The sequence below is a fragment of the Haliaeetus leucocephalus genome, unplaced genomic scaffold, assembly GCF_000737465.1.
Source record: "Haliaeetus leucocephalus isolate CR32 unplaced genomic scaffold, Haliaeetus_leucocephalus-4.0 Scaffold495, whole genome shotgun sequence".
In the NCBI taxonomy this organism is placed as follows: domain Eukaryota; kingdom Metazoa; phylum Chordata; class Aves; order Accipitriformes; family Accipitridae; genus Haliaeetus; species Haliaeetus leucocephalus.
Genome location: NW_010972931.1, coordinates 7,599,628 through 7,619,745, shown reverse-complemented (window position 1 = coordinate 7,619,745; position 20,118 = coordinate 7,599,628). Strand labels below are relative to the sequence as shown.

Sequence of the window (20,118 nt, the reverse complement as noted above, 5' to 3'; positions counted from 1 at the left end):
AATCCCCGCCGCCCCCCCCCCCCCCCCGGCCCTTTCAGTTTAGCTAACTGTTACCTATTTAACAGAACGTGAAAGCAAAAACTGCAACAAGAACTGCTGGAGAACGTTTTTCAAAAAAAATAATGGGCAAAATTACTAAGAGCTTTATTTAAGCTGCCATCTCCCTTGGTGCTGGGAAGTGCTCGTGTGTGACCAGGAGCTCTTAGTTGCTACTGGGACACAAGTAATGAGCAGCAATATCACAGGCATCCTCACTTTAGCCAAGACTAGACAGAATCTGCCATCACAGTGTGGGTTTTTGGCCCCCTGCCCTCCTGTTCACTCGCTGCACTGAGGTTACAGGCAGCAGAGACCCCCCCCCCGGGTGCACCCATGGCCTTCCCAGCACCCCCTCCGGAAGGAGGGGAGCAGGGTGCTCCGGCAGCCAAACGTTTGCAGAGCAGGTGGGAAAGCTGTAATCTCCAGGCATGCTTTTAGGGGCAGAGAGGGGAATATCTGATCATAAATACTAAATCCGAGGTGTCACAGGCAACATTTAAGCCCTTTTGCCCTGAGGATGAGGGCAGCCTGCGCCCAGCTCCCTCACCACCCCCGATGAGGTAGGGACCATCTATCCATCACTGCCACTTTTCTTTCTAGGGGAGACAGAAAGCGCACTGCAGGGTTTGGGGCTTATTAACTACCTCCAGGGGCACTCCTGCAGGAATGTTCCTCATTCAGCCTAGGGGAAGGATGCTGAGACACCCCCCCCCGCCATGTTTCCTTTGGTCACGGTATTGTCCCCCCAAGTGCAAAGGCTGCTTTGCCTCGGGGCGAGCTTGCACACCTCCAGAGAGAGGGGCATAATGCTGAGTCTGGCTCCTCTTTCTTTTTGCATTTGTCCCAGTTACAGCAAATACTTGTGTGCCCTACAACCACATCAGCGATTTCACCCGCATCCCATACATTTCACTCAGGGAATTTTTTTCCTTAAGGGGGTGAAAAAAATTCTAAACAAAATGGTGTTTGGAAACTTGGGTGGAGGGGGAAGGTCGATAATTTTGGCGGTCTTAGCCCCTGAGCAGAGAGAAATGTTATTCATCCATGCACAACATATAATTCAGCCTAAGTGACAGGCTCTGCTCTGGAGAAATCCTGGCCTGAGCTGGCTTCCAGAGTCAATTACTGCTTATTCCCAGGGAGGCGGGGGGCGGGGGGCCAGACAGAGCAGAGGGGGCTGCCAACAAGGCATGGGGAAATTTACTCTGTGTCAGCCTGCATGACACAGTACCTCATTTGTGGATAAATGTAAATCTGCTAGTTCTTTTTCACAGGCACTAAAATGTACAGTCTCTCCTCCCCCTTCCCTCCCCCTGTTCCCAAAACTGGAAAAGAAATCAGGACCATCTTAGAAAGCTACCTTATATTTCAATCAATCCTCTTTCATAAAAGTCATTTAAGGTAAATACCTGTGCAGACCTACAGCCCAACTATAACATTTACTATGGCCCAAATCCTGAATTCCTCACTTGGGCAAGTTTCCCATTGAAGTTAATGGATTTTTGCTTGAAAAAGGGCTGAGTAAAACCTGAACACTGTCTAAGGATTTGGTCCCCTGCTTATCTGCCTGGAGCACTGCTGCAGTTCCAGAAGTAGTGAAAAAATGAATTAAATTCCTCCAAAATACCAATTCCTCAAAACTTAAGGGGTAAAAAAAGGGCATTGTTTTTGTGCATAAAACGTACAGAGAATCTCATCAAAAGAAGAGTAATTCCCAGGGAAAAGATTTGGAAAAAGTCAGAAGAGAACATCTCGGAATAAATGAAGTACTTATTGCTGAAAAATGAGCTCAGGTATATCTCAGCAAACTCTAAAGCTCAGACTTTACTGCATCATTCACGCCTTCTCCAGTAAGTTTCTTATCTCTCGTTTGGTATCACAACAAGGGATTCTGCATACTCTGTATGAAATACAACAAGACTGTGATTTTTGCAGTAATAAACTCTACACATGCATGACAAATCCAAGCATGCAAAATGTTTAACATCCCAGTTCACAGATACTTTGGGGACAAAATCCGATTATGAGTTATATGCCACAATAAATAGGGCTCAACGTTTCATAAAGCAATTTATAGTTCATAAAAATGACAAAATGTACCTGTCAGATAGAACGCGGAGAGCAGATCTCTGTGCTGCCTGCTGGAAGAAAGGGCAGAGATGTTTATTTTATATTCTGACTTGAAAATTACGAGCACAATCAACACTTTAAAAAATGCGTTACACACATTTTTGTCACGTGTCCAAAATGTTAAAGTACGAGCAAAGTAGCAGAGAGTCTATAGTCAAATGGACATTCCAGCCTAGTAAATGTAAGAACACTTTGTTAAGTATGCCATAAACCAGAAGATTGTCAAAGCACCGCACGGTATTTGAGGTCTGAACTACTCTAGATGATTTTTTCTGCGGGTCCCTGAAAACTCAGCAGGGCTCGGTTCTCTGCCTTCCCCTCTCCCCGTTTCCACACTCCCACTCCCTCTCCTTTACCATTAGTCTCCTCCCATTCTTCCACAGAAACAAACATCACGTATTTGGTTCCTTTTGCGATGAAACCCGTAGCTATAAATATAAATTTTGCAAAGCTTGCCAGAGCTGCTGCAGACTTTTCATGAGCGCTGCCACGTTAATCTGCTGGCAACTTTTGACTACACAGTACAGGATTGACCTGTTGCTGGTTTGCTCCTCAGTTTTTGCCTAGTACAACACTTTGGATGGGGTGGGGAAGCATGGTGCTTGTTCTTGTGTTAACCAGCAGGTCTGGGAATAGAAATTGTAGCCTCTCAAGTTTAATAGGACTCCCAAGCCTATCCCTGAGCTAGTTTGCCACTTTATTATTATTATTCTTTCCCCTCCTTCAATCACTTCAAGTGGTGTGATTCATGGCTTTGGCACAGTAACCAGCTGCTAAGCAAAGATGAAATCCATAATGTTTTGAAAATCTACTTTAAAGCCTCCATTCTACTTGGAGCTGCCCAGTGCGTCACCTTCCCAGCCGTACCTGTCCAGGCTGTGCCTCACCTGGCACAGAAGGCACACAAGGCTAAGCAGTATGGACAGTCAAGGGGCAGGGAATTCAACATCAATTTTCTCTTTGCAGTTACCAGTAAATATGTTTTGAAACCATTCTCCCTGGCTTCTCAGGCTGCTGGGGGCTGCATCCCCATCCCTGGACAAGCCACATGGCTTGCAGGTATGCCGTGCAGCACCAGAGAGCATGGAGGTAACCCTTCTGGCTAGTCAAAATGCTGCTGACAGGCTGCAAAGAAAAACTTGATAAAACCTGACTTGCAGTTGCAGTTATGGAGCATTTCACAGAAAGGTGTGAAACGATCCCCTGAGCAGATCGCTGCAGATCTGAAAGGAGTACAGAAACACTTTGGAAAGAGTTTCTACTTGATTTTGGAAGCAGGATTTCTGAACTTTCTGGAATAACTTGTGCCTCCTGGGTTCCCTGGGAAGTAGTTTCCCGTGTATCACACACCAAATTGTCAGCAGACAAGGTGGCATGTCTCGCAGGAGGGTTTTTCTCCTCCAGTGTTGACTTTCTGCAGTGGGCAAAGAACCCGTGGGAAGGGCTGGGAAAGTCTCAGCAGCTCAGTGAGAGTATGCCCATGGCATGAACATGCTGGGTTTAGTGTTAGAAAAATAATATGGACAGTCTTGATATTTTTTACTGTCTCCAGTACGTCATTCTATTTGCATGCCCTTTGGATACAGTGCCATCCAGGCCACTGGGTACGGGGCAGGCTTTAAGGGGAGCAGCCGCTCTCCGGTCCAGTGGGCTGGCACCATTTTTATTCTTTCCTCTGCAAGGGGCTCGTTATGACAATTTCATCCCACTTCTTGCACACAAATGCAGGAGAGACCCAACCCTTGGGTTTAAGAATGTCTTACGGCTTAATCTCCTCTTTAATGCCCCAGGCCAACACAAGTTCATCTCCTCCCATGCCTGATCACCCTCACTAGCAGGAAGGTATGTCCATTTTGAGTTTCAAGCTGCCCAGCTTCAATGCTGAGGCCTGCGCCCTGTTATGCCTTTGCCTGCAAAACTCAGGAGCCTCCTCTCACTATCAGAGCCCTTTTCCATGGCCAAGTTGTGTAGACACCATTCAGGTCACCTCTCCTTCTCTCCCACCAGCAGCCAGGGCTAGTCTTTCCCTCAGAAGCAGCCACTACATGGCAGTGCTGTTCAAGCCACTTCTAAAGTTTCCCGCCCTTGGCTCAGGTCACCACAAGTGCTCATGTGGTTGCGCAATTCAACAGGTTGGAAAACTGATCCAGCTGAAAAATAACACTTTTCCTTCTTTTTTTTTTCCTTCTTTTTTTCTTTTCTTTCTTTTTCCCCAGGTTCTTTGTAACCTGGGTCCCTTTTCTGAGCTGCTTCCCCAGGGAGAGGGTGTCACATCGCAGGATGCAGTGTGAGAATGGGAACGGGACCGTGAGGGCAGCACGCAGCAGAGACCTTTGCTGCTAAGATAAGGGCATGTCCACCAGTGACATGTTACTTTCACCCGCCATCGCTCTCATTCCCTTCTGGGGAGCTGCAGAGCACTCCTGGAGCAGGATAACATGGTGGCTGCAGTAGCCAGAAGGCAGTGAAGGAGACAAGCTGCTCTGTAGCCACAGGCCTCATGGACCTTATAGAGACCTCAAGAAAGAAAACATGGACTTTGGTGACACTAAGCCCATAACATGGGGATGTGGGGTACATATCACTCTTGTATTTCCCTAAAATCCCTAATTTTGAGAGAAGGAGAAGACCTGGATACTTTCTCTTCCAGTCTTGATGAAAGCTGCCTTCAAGAGGGAAGAGAAAAGGACTCTTGCCTTGACCTGTTTGGTGTGGTAACCCAGCCAGGCCATGTGGTGCCGGACCGTAGCCGCAAGCGCCAATCTTCAGTTTCCATCTTGGTACACCCAGTTGCTGACAGCTTTGAAAAGGTGATCCCTTCTGGGCAAGAAAGTGGGTTCAGATGACAGGCAGGGCAGCAGAGAGAAATGTACAAGTGCTTTTCAGTGAGATCATTCTACTTTTTCAATTAGCCTCTCATTTTAAGCCCTTTAATAAACATCCTTCTTCGGACGCAATGCAGATCGCATGGGGTACTTCACTCTTTGCTTGGTGGTCGCACATTCTGTAAATAAGACTATTGATTTTTTTCTTACACTGTGAAAATACAACTGTGTTTGATTGCATATTTGTGTGACCCCCTAAGTTGGTAATGGCCCCATTTCTAAATGATGGGGGAATAAGATCCAGTCACAAGTTTATTCTTCCTCCCTGGAGAAACAAATCTATTGCCTGCAATGAAAGGCAGTTAGCAGCTATCCGGCAATTTTAATTCGAGCCTATATTGCTCCCCTCTCCTAGAGAAAGTGAGCTGTTGTAATTAAAGGTAGTTAGCAGTTCCCTAGCAAGTATAAATACTTGCAGCCACTAATTACAGTCTGCTCTCTTGTTCCCCTGCTAGAGGACTGGGCTGCTCAACTTAGGGGGAAATATCTGCCCTTGCTTCTCGCTAACAGTTTTTTTGTGACCCCATTCAAACTTATTCTTGGATCCCCAAGGAGGGTCATGACCCACAGTTCGAGAAACTCCCAGCTATGGAAACAGCTTTCTGTGATTTATTATGTTTCTAATATGCTGGTATTATGTATGTAACAATGTAAGCAAAAGGGTGGTACTTAGTATCATATACTGCCTGCATGACTATTTTTTTAATAGCTTGATTTTGATTGTGCTATTTAATTTGCATTTTATTTTACATCGCTAACAACTTTACTGAGGCCAAGTAGTCATCCATCAAGAAAGACGAGAATATGTTCTACAGTCTTTATTATTCCCGAAAGTGAGTATGCTGGTTATAGAAATTAGGGATAAGAAATAATTTTGAAGTTTGATATTGCTGATGGAATTTAAAGATCTCCAAGATTTACCACTAAAAAGTGCTTTATGGGAAGCTTAATATTCTCTTGATAAGTGACTGAGCGTGTTCACCAGTAATGAGTATAATCCTGAATTTTCAGTTCTTGGAATCAGTGGGGTTACTGCTGGAGGAAGGTTCTCCTCCATATGAACACGGACATTGGAGGCCAGCCCACCACATAATAACTTTAATGCTGAGTAGGAAGCAGGGAAGGGAAAAAAAAAATCACTTAGGTGACTCAGGTACATGGGCTAGAGGAACCAGCCACAGTAAATGAGATGAATTACTCTGTTTCACTACATCAAGAGTTGCAAGGCTGGTTAGACTTCTTCGACCCCCATCTGAGTTGGTTACAGATACATTTAAGGCACAGTTTCATTGATCTGCCTATAGTTCATTAATCATTCACGAAAGATTCTAGCTGTACCCCAAGACTACTGGGACAAAACAAGTTTTCAGCCAGCAGTAATCATGTTCAGGTTCTCAATCTCCAGAGATTGCATCTCCTTTCTCCATCCTTTATTGCAATGAGCTAGAGCTTGGGAACATAATCAGCAGATATTCAGGTTTCAGCGTGTGTTAAATGAGCTACCAAAATTACTTGAAGTGTCACAAGTTGCAATCTGTTGTTGAAGGGAAATCAAAGAGGAAATTAAATACTTTCATTGTAATTGGGACTGAGCAGTGAGCTAGTTCATTGTAATTGGGACTGAGCAGTGAGCAGAACGGGTTGAATACAGCTATTGAGCTGGAGACACAGGACTGTTAGGAGTGGTCCCCAGAAATCCGCACCTCCCCCCCTTTTTTTTCCTTTTCTTTTTTAAATCTGTTTGGAACAGAATTGCTTCATAAACTGCTGGGCTTGCAAGCGTTTTTGGATAAGAAGCAAATGAGAACTACCTAACAATGTTCTGATGGGCTTGGAAGAGTGTCTTGGAGGCACTGCAGGCTGAGTGTGGATGCATTTTCCTATACCTCACCCACAGCACACTTTGGCAAATAAAAGCCAATGAATTGACCATTGGCAGATTCAGACATTTTGCTTTCCATTTTTCCTGTCCTGTGGATTAATTGCTGTTATCACGAGAGAGCTCAGTTACAGCAATTGTATGGAGTTACACCAGTTATACCAGAGACTTCACTGAGATGGCGCAGGTGTACACAAGGTGAGAATTTGAACCATTTCTTTGGTGAAATGTATGTACTACCTGTGCATGAGTAAATTGCATTGCTTCCAGAGCATCTTCTTTGTCTTCCTTGGGTGGTAGGTGTTGCCCTGGAACTGTGCAGTGAACCATTTATGCTCTAAGTCAGCATCTCCCGTATTAGCAACCACCCAGACTGCTGGATGTCACCCTGTATTGGACTGCAGTTAGTGAGCTGTAGATGCACTTTCTCCAAGCCAGGGTTAAGGAAAGATGTCACTACTATATACTGCCATTTGGGAACCAGACCAGAACAAATACTTTTATATCTGTCATCTTTCACGTTTCACTCTTCGTATGTCTTCCATGTTGATTCTGTTTTAATTTCCAAAGGTTTTGTTTGTTTTTAGCTTAAATGCAGTTTATTCCTAAACTAGTGAAGCCAGGAAGAAAACTTTGTGAAGGGCACAACCTGACTGCATCCCATAACTTGGGCCACAGGGCTCTCTAGAGCTTTTTTTCTGCTTCAGATCTGGGAGCTGTTGTGGACCTAGAGCAAAACTTCTGGATAATCCTCTTATGGCGAACCCATGGCAGTCCAACCACAAACACAGTTTTTCACCTTCTGTGTTAAGATGTGAGTTTAGTCCAACTGTTTATAGGCACGTTCTTGTGCTAGACATTATACCTTTGCCTGTGAGACGGAGCTGCCTTCCAGCCTCACAGCTCCTCTCCCTGTGCAGGTGTTTACAGACTGTGATCAAGCCAGCCACCAGCCCTGCTCCAGACAAGCTCAGTTCATTGTGTCGATATCCTTCACTCCAAGGCATGTTTTCCAAACCTGTTCGGCATCCTTCTCCCTCGTCTTGAAACCCTCTTCAGTTTTCAGTATTCTCCTTGAAAAGTGCAGAGCTGCACAGGGTTGCAATGATGCTCTCATCAGGGCTCAAAACAGAGGTAATGAAACCCTCTTGCACCTACAGACGTGCCCTGTTTAGATGCCTGTGAATGTTTTGTGGCCACAAAAAGTTGTCCGAGATGCTCAGGTCAGTCAATTTATCATTAGTGATTCCTAATGTGCCTTCTCTCACTGCATTATTCTGTACTCCTCACTGTTCCTAGGGGCTTTGTTTGAGGATTGCTTTCCAATGTGGATTTCTGAGGGATTTAAAATCACTTGTAATCTGCAGCTTGAGTGTTTCTCTGTAAATTTGCAATATAAATGTGTGAATGTGATTTTCACTGTCCAGTTGATATTTATTTAAGATTTACAGGCTGTAAGAATTAAAAGGGTCTCCCTTCCTTCCCCTTTTGGAGTTGGTTATCATCAGAACCACGTCTTTTAAGAAACTATAAAACCCTTTCTGGATTTCATGATTTCTCCAGGCCTTTCAACACCTCAGTATTCATTTTTCACCCTGGAGTTTCATTATTATATTTCTGGTGTACATTGTTCTTTCTCCTCTCCTTTGTCCATTAATCCTTATTAATCTTCAGGGGCAGCGCAATCTAGTGACTTGAACATGGCACCTGGGAGTGAAAGACCCAAGCGCTAATCCTGGCTTTGCAGCTGACTTGCCATGCGGCTTCAAACAAGCCACATCTCAGTCTCAGTCTCCCTGTCAATTCTACAGAGATAATAATTCTTGCTTAGCTCTATCTAAATACCTCTCAGGGGCATTGTATTAAGTAGTTAATACTTGTTAAGCGATTTGGATCTCCAAATTGCTGTATAATCAGCATGGGTATTAACCATACAGAGAATTTTATATATCTCTAAATGTTGAATCTTCTGTCCTGCATCTGTTCAGATTTCTCCTGCAGTCTGGCCCCAACAATGATGCAGGGTTTCAACGCAGATGAGTTAACTTCAATCTTTTTCAGCGGAGACGAGCAAAAGGAAAGTCCTTGGTACTTTACATTAATAAAATGGTTAATTTTCAGTGACACTGGAGGAAGGTCTCAGTCATTGCAAGCGAAGCAGTGGTCACCTTGGAAAAACCTCCTCTGTCTCTACAGGAGTAGTTGCCTTATCCAGGAAATGGTAACTTGGTTGAAGTGCTGCTTACACTTAGGATATGGCAGGCAAAAAATGTCAGTTTTGTGCTGCAAGCTTTACAAGATTTACTGGGAAGTTTGAAAGCTCAGAAATTAAAGTAGAATTTTTCTAAAAGCCCGTATATGTGAAAATAGGGGAAATACAAGCCTGCATTCCCAAAATGGTGGTAACTCTGCCCAGGGAGGTGCTATGCCAATCGACTATGATGCATTTGCTACTACCCAAGTATCTGCTTGGATTGTGCTAGGAAATAAAAAAGAAGATGGGGGATAACATCCTAAGTTGATTGAAATCAGTGGCTAAACTCCCGTTGACTTCAAAGGAGAGAGATTTCATCCTAGATGCAGAAGAAATTGTAGCAATGGATCCCCAGTCCTTTTTCTTAAATGCTAGTTTTGATGGATTGGCTGCTGGGTCTTTTTCCTTATTTCTCATCATGTCCTCGTATAGCTGCTACTCCCTACATAATGTCCTTTCCCCCTCCAATTTATTTTCTTCATTCATTTCTTTTTTATTCCCTTAATCCCTTTCCCTTTTCATGTTCCTTTTGTTTTCTGACATGCTCTCAGCTGCCTCTTTCTCTGTTTCTGCTGTCATCCATCTCTGTGCGCCACGTCTCCTTCAACACAGCTCCTGACACTGACACCACCCCAGCCTCAGCTGAATGGCCAAGGGGAGCGAAGTGAGCTTGACATTCCGCCTTGCAGAGAGCAACAGGCAGCTCCTAGAGGGGCTGGGAGTCTGTGTTCATGTGCGTGCATGCATGCGTGCATGTGTGTGTGAGGGAGATGCAAGCGGGGTATGTTCTCCTCTTACAGCCTTTAATAGCTGCAATATTACAAACGACACTAATTTGTGCTCTAAATTATTTGTGACTGCCGGTTATTTAACCGTTCTCTTACAGGCACACTGGAATGAACTTGCCTGAAGGCAAACAGATGCGTCGTGGCCACGCTTGAGCGGGGCAAAGACCCAGGGACGGTGGCTGGCTTCAGCCGGGGCTCTCTGCGGCAGGAGGAGCAGCACGTGGGATGAAGGGCTCACAGGAGACAGGGACAAAGGGAAGCCAGCTTGGACGTGTGGGGCCTAATCCTTCTTTATACCCTAAATTAGCCGACACTGCTGAATTGATTGCATCGGGACATGTTGCCACACCAGTTAAAACAGACGTTCGTACAGTACTTCCAGTCACAAGGGGAAAAAACACCAACCAAAGGTTTCAAGAAGGTGGGGTTAGGGAAGTTACAGTAGATACAGAGAGAAACTGTTAGACTTGGAAAAAGGTGACACCAGTGGAAAAGGGCAGGCTTTGGAGATTTACTAGAGCTAAAACAGCGTAGTCACGGCTTCCACACGAAGAGACAAGGAAGATGCCCTTGTATTTTACGTTTATTTTCCAGTCTATTTTTAGAGTTTTGCTTCTGATGTGCATGGAGATCAGAGTGCCGTGTTTGAATTTTCCCAAATTTTGTGCATGTCCAAGAGCCAATCTGATCTCTAGGCTTTTTCACTGTCATTCATGGTGGTGGCATTCAAATTTAGAGCTTGATCCTGCCTGCCATTGCATGCCAGACATTGAATTTGATTTTGTAAGATAGGCAGTGATGTGAGCCAAGTTTGGCAGGGCAAGACTGAGCTCTTATTTTGTTTCATCTGACAGTTTCAGTGAGGCAATCTTGGTCTTCTTGTCATGCCTTGTGGAAGTGCAAATTTAGATGTCACAGAGATTTTAAAATCAGAGCTGGCAAACCACAAAAAAAAGCTTGGCTCAGCTGGCTTAAATCTTACTCCGGATTTTAGTTGAGTTGGATACCAAAAGGATTGCTTCTCTAATACACAGGAAATAATGGACTTACCCGAGTTAAGTAAGGCTCTTACTGTGGCTATTCCACTGGTCTAAAAAAGCACTCACGTTATAGTGACAGAGGGCTGAGCAGAGCCTTTGGATTAAGTACAAAACCACCTGAAGTTCCAGCTATTCCTTAACCCAAAACTTAATTTTTCCACTTTTGCTTATCTCTGCTTTGTGCAGTTTTGGTTGCAGTCAGACTCGCATGTGACCAGACTTCATGTAATAAGTTTCCTGTGCTCAGTGGAGTGAGAAACTTCTCATCAGAAAGATATTTTTTGCCCAAGTTTATCAGGGCATTTTTTTAGAGAGAAATTCATTTGCAGCAATGATGCAGGCTCTGTGCTTTTTTTTCCAGGGCTGAGTGTTCTCATCTCCTTTTTCAGTCATTTTCCCTTCTGATCAAGCATCAAGTATTGCACTGATGAAGAGGTGAATAAAAGGGAGCACAACACTAAAATGATTTAATGTGGTTAAAATATTTGGACATGGCATATGTGAATGCAATTAGCACTGCCTAAAAATAGTTCTAATGATGAACAGGGCTATGCAGTGGCGTGTTATAATTTTCCCAATATATTTCTTCTCTCTAGATGTACCTGACTCTGCTCTCTGCTTGGCTGATCTTCGACTTCAGAAAGTGCCGTCCTAACAGAGGAGGTCTTATGGAAGGAAAGCTTGTATCTGCTTTGCCCCTTTTTCAATTTGTTTCAAAATTCATTACAGATGGCTTCAAATCAGCTAGAATATTACATTTCATATGCAGAAGTAGTGCTTATAAAGACTCTACTAAAAAACTATTCCTTCTGGAAGAAGGTGGATGCATGACCGTTCACTTCAGGATAATTTTAATGTTTTTGTTGATTTGTCAGTCCACATCCAGAAGTGAGAGGGAAAAGTCCTACACATTATTAAAAAGATTATTTTGACATACTTTCTTTCTCACTTGTTTCTGGCTACCACTGAAGAAATGAAACATGATTTTATGACTTAAAAAACCAAATAATTTCCTAATGCTGTTTACATAGGGACATGGCCACACCAATTGCCATTGACCACGTAGATGGACTTTTGTCCTCTTGCAACAACAGGATGGATTTGGCTGGTCCTAAATGCCTATGCTGCAGACAGTCCTGCCGGAAAGATGCATTTCCAGTGCTGAGCCCTGGCATCCCTCAGCATATCCATGACAGGGAGGAAACATAGGCACATACATCCCCACTGGAGCTACAGGTGTTAACTTGAATTAGCATCAAGTTTTCCGGCTCAGCCATGTCCAGGGTGGTGCTGGAGCATGGATGGGTCCTCCAGGGTGGCACTGGGCCGGGTGGGCTGCCGTCACCCTGTGGGGATCTGGGTGGTGAGCCAGACCAGGCTGCCGAGACTTTTATTTTACTGCGCCGAAGCTGTTCCTGGTGAACTTTCTCAAGGCTGCTCTTCCCCCGAGGTCTCCTGTGAAGGTTCAGGGCTTTCTGTTTGTCTTGGCTGGCCTGCGGAGGGGCCGGTTTTGCTGACACCGCTCAGACCCTGCAGGGCCAGCATGTCCCTGTCCCCTCTTAAGGAGGTCAGCCACTTGCAGGTAAACACTGCCTTCCCTCTTCCTTCGGTGCAGGGCACATGAGTTAAATTAATGAACCTGAGAGGACTGTTCGCTGCCTCCCCGTGCACTGTGTGCAGAGGGTGTCTTCAGCCCCTGCATGTACCTGCTGCCACAGGGGGATAGTCATACGATTATTTAAAAAAAGAAAAAAAAAAGTACTAAAGTTGGGTCTTTCCTTTCGAGATACAGCAGGGGCTGGAGTGTGGAGCCATGTCCCTGGGAGTGTGTTCTGATTGCTTCTTCAACTTCTGTTTATACAATTTTGCAAAATTTTGGCAGGAATCAAGAGCACATACCAGGGTGTTGGCTTTTATGAATCCCATGGGATGTGAAAGTCAAGCTGACTCGATGAACTTTGGTTACATATTCCAGACAAGCACAATGACTCTATTTATTCAGACTTGGCAGCCAGAATGCAGATTGACTCTGTGGGTAATAAATTTTCACAGCCACAAAACTTCAGCGGCAACCAACCTGATCCTGCGCAGAAAAAATGCACTCAAGGAAGCAGACTTGGGTTGCAAAAATATGTTAGATTATTATTCCATGTATGCGTAGCAGTCAGTTAATTTATTTGGCTATTGATTGACGTGAATTGCACAAATGATGCCAGGGATCTTTCTCCCCTTAAAGGAACTACTTTCTATTACAAAATTTTCATATTGTAAAAGGACAAGTAGAGGGAAAAAAAGAGAATTGTTCATATTACAATTGACAATCTCCTTTTAATATTTCACCCAAGACTGATTTAAGTTATCCAGTGACCTCTATGGAGAAGAGCAGGGTATTATAATGGGGACTGTTTCATGTGCTATGCCACACTTCAAGGAACCAAAAGGCAATAACCACTACAATTCAGTACTCCGAACAATCTTAAGTACAATTTTGACATCTTCATGCTACAAAGCTTCAGATGCTTTCTGGGAGAGACGATGATGAAATTATTACTCTATGTGTTATAAATCAAAATGAATTGGCTCTTTAACTTGCAGATTTATGTTAACTACCTTGGTATCTGTTAATTGCATGCTCTTCAGATATTGATTGGGGATTAAAAAGTATATTTTCTTCAATCTGCGTGATGTAAAATATGCCAACAGGAAATTTTCCCCCTGCATATTAGATCCTGTGATCACTGCCTGTAAAATTGAAACGATCAGTTTAAATGGATAAACTATGCTCATTAAAGAGGAAAAATACATTTATGTAATTAAAATTAAGAGACTAATATGTGTGGATAATGTAATTACTATGGGCGCACACACACTCAGCTCAAACCCAGCCTCTTTTGCCTCTCCTGGGTCTGTGAATCTCACTACCTTAATTGCTGGCGCGGAGGGAAGGGTTGAGAATGCCTTGCCTGCTGCAGGTCCCGAAGCTCTTAATCATGTCTCTGTCTTGCATTTGGCCTCTCTCATCCATGGCTCACATTCCCTGGGTCAGTCACAGCCCTCCAAATGTCAGCCCTGGGAGTGCAGAAGCACCTGTCCCTCTTTGCACTGCTACAGAAACTTTCTGTTCGCTGCTTGGTGATTTCAGACGCAAATGCAAAAATCTCCAAAGTTTTCGAAGTCTTTCCCCTAAACTTCCTTGTTTAGAAATTAGCAAAATGAAAAGCTTCCTGGTTCTTGTACAGCTCATCTTCAGCTCGTTGAGAAATTGTACTACTTAAGTGAGTCTGATTGCTCAAAGGTTAATTTATGACACAAGGAGTATCTGGGAATCACTCATATACTGTTCCTATTTCTTCATCTTTGATTTCTTTATTTCCTGTTCTCAAGCTGAGGAGGAGATCTGAGATTAAAGAGCCGCAGAATTAGGAAGTAAAAGGAAATGGGTTCTCCCACTGACATTTAGACACAGATCCATGTTGTAATCTGTGCATTTATTGGCAGAGGGGTTCTGTGTTATTCCTTTTTGGGCCTTTTTCCTGCTAGGTAGATGGAAATGTAGTGTTCTGTTTATCCAGCAGGCATATTTATTTAGGATTGTTCGTTAAGCAAACCTGCAGGTCTCAGCTGAGGTTCTGCAAATCATTTCATATAGCAGGAGCCAGTCTGTGCCTCCAGGAGATTTTTATCTGTACAGTCAAGTTAAAAAAAAAGTGACTAGGAAAGGAGACTAAATCACAAAGTAATTGCCGAAGGTTGCTCACACTAGGGCCCGTGACGATTAGAAATGAGTAATGGGATCTCAGCTCTGCTCACTGCTGCGCGGGTGGCAAACTCTGTCTTGGCTCTGTAGAGCTTGTTCGAGGACCGACGTGAAAGACCCAGGCTGTATCAGCTGTACCTTAAAGCTCTGGTTACTGAACAAAGACCTTGCATAGCACACATAATACTGAGCCATCCAGGCGCATGAAAAATGTTAACAGTTGTAAGTGGTAGTGCTAAAGCAAAGGTGCCATCTGTGCACGGCAGTACTTTTCCACAATCCCTTCTCTGCCTAAAACTACTCATGTTCTTTTATCTCATGCACAATATACAGTTTCCCATGTCCTTTTCTGCTTGTTATGAAGCAAACTAGAATTTCAGCTCTCTGTCTCTGCCTGCTCCACACTGACATCCATTACGCGGGATCCCATCTCCCTTCCTACCTGAAGGACAAACCATTTTTCCTGACCACTGGCTCCCCCTTCCCCTCCCACCCAGCCCCTTGCTGCAAGTACCACAGCACCTCCGTGTGCTATTGTTATTCTTCAGACATCCCTTCCGTCCCTCACTTTACTTTGCCCTATGCTGTCTATGTATGTGCTGTATTTTAAACTATCTAGACGAGCAGGAAGAGTAATTAAATGTGAAGTGTTTCAGGATGAAATACATTAAACAAAAAGAAATTGTATAAATATGTAGATAATTGAATCTATGTGCTGAATCTTCTTAACACCAAGAAGCTTTGCTCAAAATAGATGAAATAATAGTTTAGTATAAATCTTAAGAGGTTTTGATTTACCTGTTGTTTGGAATATGTTGTAAAATAGAGACTTCTAATAACAAGAGTTAAAGAAAACCCTGGAAAAGCTTCATGCCTACATACCTAGAATTATTTGTCTAAGATCCTGAATTTCAGAAGTCTAGATAGCTCCAGTTACACTTGACTGAAATAATCGCATTTGAAACCCAAGTTATAAACAGGTCTGGATCCATCTGTGAGATGCAACCAGGGGCAGTACTGCCCTCATATGCACCAGCGAAGGCACAGGACATGCATTTTAGTGCAAGAAGGAAGGGAAATGGCTCTTGCCCTCTCCTCCCCAACCAAAACGCCCATGTCAGTATACTGAGAAGGAGAGGGCATGGCATAGCACCGCTTGGCAACGAGGCACTCAGCCAGCCATGGGAAAGTCAAGATCCAGCCCTATTCTAGTGAGTACTTAATTATTTAGACAAAACACAGCAATGTTTTAAGGAAAAACTGGGAGACACCTCCCCCCGCCAACAAAACCCAGCTGTCCTGACACATGGAAAACTTTGGCTGACATATCTGCTCCTAGTCAGGTAGTTTGGGGTCGTTAAAACCCAGGCAAACGCCCTAATTGCTGTGTTATGGAGTGAACAAAATGCACAGCCAAGGCTTTCTCTCAGCTGTCCTTAGCTTTCTTAGCATGCATGGGCCACACAGAGACAGGACCGAAAATGCTCAGAGGAGAGGCGAGGGCTGGGGGGATGCCAGCGAGGCTCTAGGCAGGTAAGACATAATAAGCAGCCCAGTGGCTCATCCCTAGGGCCAGATCATGATTGCAAGGTTTGGCCTGAACCCTTAATCCACAATTCCTGTTTCTCCCCTCCTTGGCTGCTTTTTAAAACAAAACAAAATCAAATCAGAAGGAGACTGATACAAAAACCTTCTGGGTCACATCAAGGTAATAAATCAAGAGCACTGCAGACCGTTCCCCACCAATCCAGCAGTTAGCACACACGGGCTGGCTCCGAGCAGCAACATCTGTTACTCCAGTTACAGTACTGCCGTGTATTTTGATAACCTTTATGTATGTTTTGAAAAAGCATTAGCAAAATATTCACAGGAGCTCAGTCTCGACATGAAACATGCTACAAGTGACATGTTAGTTGTCTGGTTCTTACCTGCTCATTCTCTTCTTCATCGCTGCTTAACTTGAGGTCATCTTCTAGCATTCTGGAAAGCAAGCAGTAGAATAAATTATAATTTACCAAAATCCTTTAGATCTGATGTTTTCTCTCAGCTACTGTAAACATTTAATAATTTAAATAGAAAGAAAATATATTTCATCCCAATAACTCTGTAGATGTGACACACTGTAATTTTTTCTTATCCAGTTGCTATCAACTAACTTCTTAATTCATTTCCTACTATTACTGCCTAAGGGAAAATGTTTACTAGAGTAATAATGGATTTTGCAAAGATTCTTGTTATTGCAATCACTGACAAACAATTTTTATATGCTAAAAATAATATTTTTGATGCTGACAGGTCAGTAGACTCTCTGAAAGGAAAATTTTGCTCCATTTGGCTTTGAGCTTACAAAACAGAAGTAGATATTTACACTGGCAGTACTGCAGCACAAAATCAGATTCAGTGATGTTTCCCAAAGGCCATTTTTAGTTTATTGCATGTTTGATGTAAAATTGACATTGACTGAAACAATTAAAACTAAAATATATTGTCTCAGTGCACAAGAGTATCCACAAGGATTTCACTGTCATATAAACATAGAAAATAATGCATCTTTTCTAATGGGGATTTCATCCTCCCTTCCCATACCCTTTCCTCAATCTGCTTAAACTGGCTTACAAAGAAGGGGAGTTTGTTTTTACCTCTATGCATTTTTTTACAAGCTAGGGTTAAGTAACCAGCAGTTAAAGGAGTTGAAGAGGTGCAAAGATTTCCCCCAGTGCTTGAAAGGTCTTCAAGAATGGGACCTATTTTTAAAAAACGCCTCTGTAATAATAATAACAATTCAGAAAGTTGCTAATTTTTCTTGCGTTCTGGAAAAAGAGAATCTGTAATTTCATCTTGACTCCAGAAGAAAGCTTGGTGAGCAATTCAAACACATCCTGTGATGTGGGTGGTCCCCGGAGTGTAAATATCTCAAGAAGACATATGTAGTAATTTCAAACCACCTCCTTGTACTTGTGCTTAGATCTTCCAAGAGCGTGCCTGAAAAGTGTGACTCTTACATGGGCTACATGGTGTGCTGTGTCTTAAAAGAGCACCGAGCCTAACCACCCTCTCTTCAGCTCCTCGCTACACGTACAGCCCCTGCCTGTTGCTGCCGTCACAGCTGCTTCCCTATTTCCCCACAGCACCTTTTGGGGAACGTAGGTGTCTAAGAACAGGATCAGGGGTCAGAGCAGAAACTCCTACTAGTTCATCTCTTAAAGACTCTTGCCATGCTTTTTTCCCACATTCCCTTCTACTTGTGCCAAGATTTTTCCTCTGTAACACCAACATATCAAATTCAGCAAAATCTCATTGCAATGCAGACACCTCAAATATATAGGACACCCACTGAGTTAGAGGGACTTGACAATCTCACAGCAAGACTTGCCCATGTTTTACCCATAAATATGTCCACAGGCAGGAAAAAGCTCGCTCTGCTATCTCCCGAGTCAGCAAAAACTCCAGTGGTCCTATCAATGCAGCCACCGGCCAAGTCAACGAACCCTGCTGAGAAGTGGGCAAATGGCTCAGGTACGAATGACATGGGATATAGCTCCTAGGAGCTAAAATATGTCAGAGAGGCAAAGCTTCCAGTAAACACTGCAAGATCCACATTGCCTTGGGATCCTACCACTTACAGGGATCCAAACAATGTTATAATTGCCCATTTGTTTAGTTAGATCTACTTAGGGCATCCCTGAGAAAATAGTGCTTGAAAATAGAAAGCTCAGATCTGGGATTGGGCACTATGTAATTAAACACAGCAAAATCTGCACTGTTAGTGATTTAACGAGAGAGAGATGTGCTTATTGTGTGAAAAGCAGAGCACCCAGGGTGTCACTGCTTGCTCTCCTGCTCTCTGTGAATTTCTGCTAGTGAGGTGGTAGTTAAGTACATTATTTAAGATTTAGCAATTTAGCTCTTCTCCTAAATGGAAGCTGGAAAATCAAAAGCGTATAATGAAATGTTCTAGGTAGCTCTATGCATTTATTAGTGTCTTGGCTTTTTGTATCAACATAAAAAAAAAAGAAAAGTGTATTGTGAGTCTGTGATTAGAAGCAACTATTATGCTTTGAAGCCTTCAGGTTGTGTGGAGGTGTAAGTGGAGCTAAGGTGAGGCACCAGTAGTGCAGGCAGGAACCATCTACACAAAAGGAACAAGAAACCACAGCGCTGGCCCATCAACCTCTCCTTGCTTGTATGTTTTAGCCTGTCTTTATTTTCCCTGTCTGTTTCTCATTTCAGAAACGCTGCTCTCCAAGAAAAGCACTGCCTGCCCGGGGCTCGTGGCCCCTTTTGGAACTACTGTCAGTGTACAAACAATCTCCTAACGCTGGGGATAGGAAAAAACAGGTCATCATAAAATGCTTGCTTGCTTTTTTTCCCTAGAGTGGGATCTGGCCTGCCTGATCCATGTAATTGTCACAAGGATGTATCAGGTTAAGACAGCTTGCCAATGTAGAGGTCTACATTGTAAGGCAGGAGCTGTGCAGGTATAACCTCCATGACTAAAAGTCTTCACTGGTTCCCAGGTTGCTTTCGCTGTCAGGTGAGGTGCTCAGCCCTGATCTACAAAGCTACAACCAGAGCAGGACACACTGTCACCCGTGTCTTCAGCTTCACCTGCCAGCAGTACTGGGGAGGGAGGCTCCTTGGACCCCAGGCAGCTCTCACAGCCCAGGCTGAAGCACACCCTGGGTGAGGAGGAGGCATTTGTGTGATAGGGACTCCAGGCTGCAGTAAGCATCTTAAGGAAGCTAGATCAGTTTTGAGTCTGGATGCTTCTGAGGAACGCTTCTCCTCAACAACTCGTTTCCACCATGACAACAATGGTGGTTAAAAGAAAAAGTCCATAACTGGACCAGCAGACCCCGCTTGAAGAGCGGGAGAACAGAAGAGAAGAAAAATACTTCAAGCTCACAAGAGGCATTCCATTAATTTATAATTTATCTGAAAAGCACTTTGGCACAGATTCAGCACAGAATGAGCTTTGGTAGACCCCATGTTAGCAGAGCACTTCAGATCATGTTTAAATCAACCCCTGCTCAGGGTTGAATTTCTTTACGTATTCTGGCAAACTAGTACAAGGACGGACACATACAAGCACAGCCTTTTCGACACAGCTTATTTATAGCTATTTTCTATAACACCTTTTTCAGAATATGCAAAATCCAGGCCAGTATGTGACATGGGCTTTAAGATTTTTTGAAATGGACTTGGCTTTCATGTGTTCGGGCACTGGTAAAAAGATAAATATAACTTTGTAAAGAAAAGCTAGAAAAATGAAGTGGTACTTGAAGCACCTCTGAAAAACACACACCACCACTGAGGGCTTCTGCACTTGAAAAGAGTGCATACGGT

General features: G+C 43.6%; 1 protein-coding gene across 1 annotated transcript in view; it reads right to left on the bottom strand.

Annotated features, from left to right (window-relative positions):
- AFF3 (AF4/FMR2 family, member 3) overlaps positions 1–20,118 on the bottom strand; it is a 312,420-nt gene that overhangs the window by 74,416 nt on the left and 217,886 nt on the right. The window contains exons 10-11 of the mRNA XM_010575812.1: positions 16,701–16,752; positions 2,140–2,180 (exon numbers count right to left, since the gene is read on the bottom strand). Of these exons, the coding sequence (XP_010574114.1) occupies positions 2,140–2,180; positions 16,701–16,752 (93 nt within the window). The remainder of the gene's footprint in view (positions 1–2,139; positions 2,181–16,700; positions 16,753–20,118) is intronic.